This window comes from Apis dorsata, unplaced genomic scaffold, assembly GCF_000469605.1.
Source record: "Apis dorsata unplaced genomic scaffold, Apis dorsata 1.3 scaffold_82, whole genome shotgun sequence".
NCBI lineage: Eukaryota > Metazoa > Arthropoda > Insecta > Hymenoptera > Apidae > Apis > Apis dorsata.
In genome coordinates this window covers 1,474,646-1,478,852 of record NW_006263380.1, presented here as the reverse complement: position 1 = coordinate 1,478,852, position 4,207 = coordinate 1,474,646, and the positions used below count along the sequence as shown (strand labels likewise).

General features: G+C 52.9%; 1 protein-coding gene across 2 annotated transcripts in view; it reads right to left on the bottom strand.

Annotated features, from left to right (window-relative positions):
- Nucleotides 1-4,207, bottom strand: part of LOC102680975 (ataxin-2 homolog) — a 56,192-nt gene that overhangs the window by 16,958 nt on the left and 35,027 nt on the right. Inside the window, exons 2-4 of one of the 2 annotated variants that reach the window (XM_006611070.2) lie at nt 2,532-2,599; nt 1,469-1,914; nt 1,086-1,380 (exon numbers count right to left, since the gene is read on the bottom strand). In XM_006611070.2, the coding sequence (XP_006611133.2) occupies nt 1,086-1,380; nt 1,469-1,914; nt 2,532-2,562 (772 nt within the window). In that variant the 5' untranslated portion in view covers nt 2,563-2,599. Of the gene's footprint in view, nt 1-1,085; nt 1,381-1,468; nt 1,959-2,531; nt 2,600-4,207 lie in introns of both variants that reach the window. The other variant, XM_031508255.1, reaches the window with a different exon arrangement.

Below are 4,207 nucleotides of genomic sequence, written 5' to 3'. Positions count from 1 at the left end.
AAAAAAAAAAAAAAAAACTTGAAGAAATTCGAGAAGGACGAATCTTGAAAAATTTGATGAACTGGGCTGGTTCATATCCCCTCTCTTCCAGATAGGATTCGATAGGCACGACGCGTCCCGATTACGACGGTTAATGTTCCTCCAGTTTACGGTATTTGCCGGACGATCGAATAACGAAACTAGTTAATTCTTTCCTCGATCGATCAGACTGGTTTCGCGGTAACCTCGTTCCGCGGCTCGAGAATCCATCAAGACCGTCGAAGAGAACGAGCGTGCGCATAATCGATAAGCCAATCCCGGTCGCGATAACAGAAACAATGAATCCCTTCCTCGCGTCTGGATTGATCGGGCCAGGTTAATTTCGCGTTAACACCCGTGCTTTTCCCCGGTGGCGATAAAACGAGAACGTTAAAAAAGCCACGAGGTCACGATCGTCAACGCGCGAAATTGATTTTACGCCAAGTACGATCTCGACTTGCCAGCCAGTTACGCTTGTCAATTGTCCGTAGCCCAACCCCGAATTCGATGCCAACCAATAGACCCCCCCCTTTGGGCCTCGCCTCGGCTCACCATTTCGTCGAATACCGCGAGAATACTCTCCTCTTAATTCCTCTATTCGCCCAATTTCCGTTCCTCGCGAACGTCGATTCGAGGAAACCGTCTCCTCTTTTTTCTTTCAATCCCTTTTTTCCATCAATCCGCGCCGTTCTCCTCCGCGATATCTCCGCGCACCCACCGTTTTATCCTCCATCGATGCTCGAATACCGCCGCCGCCGCCACCCACGCACGAGGAGGAGGAGAAGAAGAACGTCAACTTCTAGTTAACAACTGTTAACAACTGCATCTCCTCTAATTGCTCTCTAGGTGAATCTCGGTTCGGAGACCGTATATACTAGGTAATTATTTCTTTTTTCCTCCTCCTCCTCCTCCTTCTCTTATATACCCTGGCGTAATTTAATTTAACAAGGTCGATCGAGAGCTTTAAGAGAGCATTTTGCAAGCGCGACGAATGGAGAAGAACGAGAGAAGGGGAAGGAGGAGGGGGAGGAAGACGAGGGGGGAAGAAACGACGAAGCTGGACTCACCGTGAGGCTGATGGCCCGAAGTCGGGGGATTCAAGAAGGTCGGCGGTAGCTGCCTGCTCACCGACTTCACCAATTCTCCCCCCGTCAGCCCGTAGATCGCCAACAACTCCTGCATAGTCGACTCCGCGTACTCCCTCATCCCTTCGAACGGTTTCCTCTCCTCGCACTCGGCGTCGCCGTCCCCGTCCTGCCCTCGCTCGTCCTCGAACGGGGTGTCGTCCAACCGTCCCGAGTCCGCGTCCAGGACACCGCTTCCTCCACTCTTCTCCGACGATTCCGAGTTCGGACTCCTGGCCTGCGCGCCAAACAAACAAATCCGACGATGACGATTTCTCGCAAACAGAGAGAGAGGGAGAGGGAGAGGGAGAGGGAAAGAGACTCACTTCGGTGCCAGGGGAGTAGAGTTTCTGAGATCTGAGCTGCTCCAGGATGAACTTGTGCCTGAGAGAGTCGCCGCTATCGTCGTCGGCCTCGGAGGACGGGGGCCTGGTGGCCACGGACAGGTCCATGGGGCTGACCTCGTTGTTGTTCAACCTCTGCTTGGACCTGTCCTCCGCAGGCAACAGCATCGTCTTCCTCTCGTACTCGAGTATCTCGCTCGAGCTCTCCTCCATCGCCCCGTCCAGCTCGTCGTCCTCCTTCTCGGACTCATCGGACACCTCCACCATCCGGCTGCTTATCGGCTTGAAGTTTTTGCGCTTGTTGCGCGGCTTCTGGATGCTCGTGATCTGCAGCTGGGCCTGGCCCTCGTACTGGGAGTCGCTGTCCTGATCGCCGGTCCCCCGCCGGGCCGTCGCGTAGTTGTACACCGAGTCGGAAAGCATCTCCGCTGATGGAAAAGGAACCGGGACATCAGAGAGACCACCGCTTTTTCTCTCCCTTTCCGACTTTCTTTCCGCTTTCTTTTTTTTTTTTTTTTTTTTTTCTTTTTTCTCTTTCTTTTAGCCTTTATTTTAGCTATTATCGTTATTATTATTGTTAGCCCCTTGTTATCCCCGCGCAATTCTCCAATCGGTCGATTCCCGAGAGTAGCGAGTGTCTCGAGCTCTTTCCAATTGTTTTCTCCAACGCGGGAAGGAACGCGGAGGGGGGATGAGAGATCGATCGATCTTCGTATATCTCGATCTCGAGATACTATCCAACGATCTCTTGTACGCGCGCGCGTCGGGACGCGAAGGCCGCGAAACAATTTTTAACGTTAATTAGAGAATATACGAGCCGGGCAGCGGCTCATACGTTAATTGAACGTTCTGGGAATGGTGGTTGGTCGATGGTCGTGCCGCGGACGGCTGTTACCGATATTCGATCAAACGGGCATGACGCGATCGCGATCGCTGCCCACCGCCGCCACGTTCTCTCCTCCACCACGTTCAAAAAGCACGGGGACTAACGTCGAGGGGGTGGTCGGTACGCCGATACATTTTAGAAAAGGGAGTGGTGTCTTACTGGGGCCATACGGGCTGGTTACGGCGGACATCTCGAATCTCCTCGACCGGCCGGATCTTCAACGCATTCTGAAACAGAAAAGAAAACGGGGCGGGGGCCGTGCGTTAGTTTTCAGTTGGCCAGATACTTGAGAGAGAAAGAGAGAGAGAGAGAGAGAAAGGGGGAGAGAGAGAAGGGGTCGCAATCGGGCTAATATTTCAACGCGAGGGATCGAGTTGGTATTCCGTGTAAATCTCGTTAATAAACCACCAATCACGATGAGGGACGGTGGTTCCCCGAACGGGTGACACAATCGGTGGTGGAACGTGGAAAAGAACGCGTTGTATACCACCGCGGCGGTTTTATTATCTATTTCTGTGTGTCACCGTGAAAGTGGGTTAGAGAGCAAGTTCAGCGAAACCCCTCCGTGTGTTCGGTGACGGGCGTGTTACACACAAGGCTGCCGAACCGAGAACCCACGTCGTCCACCACGTTCGCACCACTGTGGAACGAGACGCGAGAACAAGGCGAAAACAAAGGCACGTCGTCGTAACAAAAGCTACGCTGATATACGAGCGCTGCTCGGTCAGCCGAGTAGACGGGCTTGCGATAACGCGAAACGAGGGACAATTCGTTTCTCGGTTGGCACGAACCTCGTTCTCTCTTCTTCCTCTTCCTCCTCCTCTTCTCCTCCACCTCCTCCTTCTTTCGTTATCGATACGAAACAAATTTTCGACGATTTTTCAAATATTTTCACTCCCTACGATTTTACGTTACGGAACAATGCAATTGGAAGAATCGAGTTAGTTGGCGATAACGAGTCCCTCCCCCTCCCTCCCCCTCCGTCGTTAATCATTTACTCCAGCCTGTTGATCACCGGTTAGCTCTCTCAATCGATTCGGATGACTTGGTCGGAGGCATCCGAGCCTCGCTCCCTAATTCGGCCTGAAAATCGTTAGTTCCGTTTTTGCCCGGTTCATTATCGGTTATTTATTTCCGCACTAAAACCGGCCCATTAAGGCTCCCGGACGAATATGGCNGCCGTTCGCCACCGCGACAAGAAACCATTTTCCCCCAACGTCGCTCCCAAATTCCATCCATTGCCCTCCGACAAGAACCTCCGGTCTTCCGCCCCTTCCGTTCCGTTCCATTCCGTTCCATGCTACGCAACATCGAAATCTGTCTATCGTGAAATTCAACCGATTCCAAACTTCCTCCTTTCCCTTTTTTCCGATTAAAAAAATTATTCCAAGGAAGAGGAAGAGAACCGAGGACCCTAAAATTCGACCATTTCCCCTCCTTCGATCGTTGGCCGGGATCTTGGCCCGAATCAAAACTGTCCAACGACAGGAAAGGAAAGGGCAGCAAGGTTCGGATCGGGAAATTGGAATTATACGTTCGAAGGGGCGAAGGGACTCGATCTAAGATCTCGATTCGAGAATTGGGGTGGCGGGTACGGCGGAAGTTGGACGGGATTGGAGCGTGCGCGGACCACGTGACCCTGCCGGTCGGAACGCGTGGATAGTAGTAGAGAAGCGGGCCCTCTCTCGATGGGGATGTAACACGAGTGGACGACGTGTCCGAGCCGGGAGGCCGGGGGCTCTTTTCTCCCCCCGACGTATACACACACACGCACACACGCACGCACGAGGGATAATTAACATCTGTTACTGTACGTATATCCGAGCGGGCCGCCC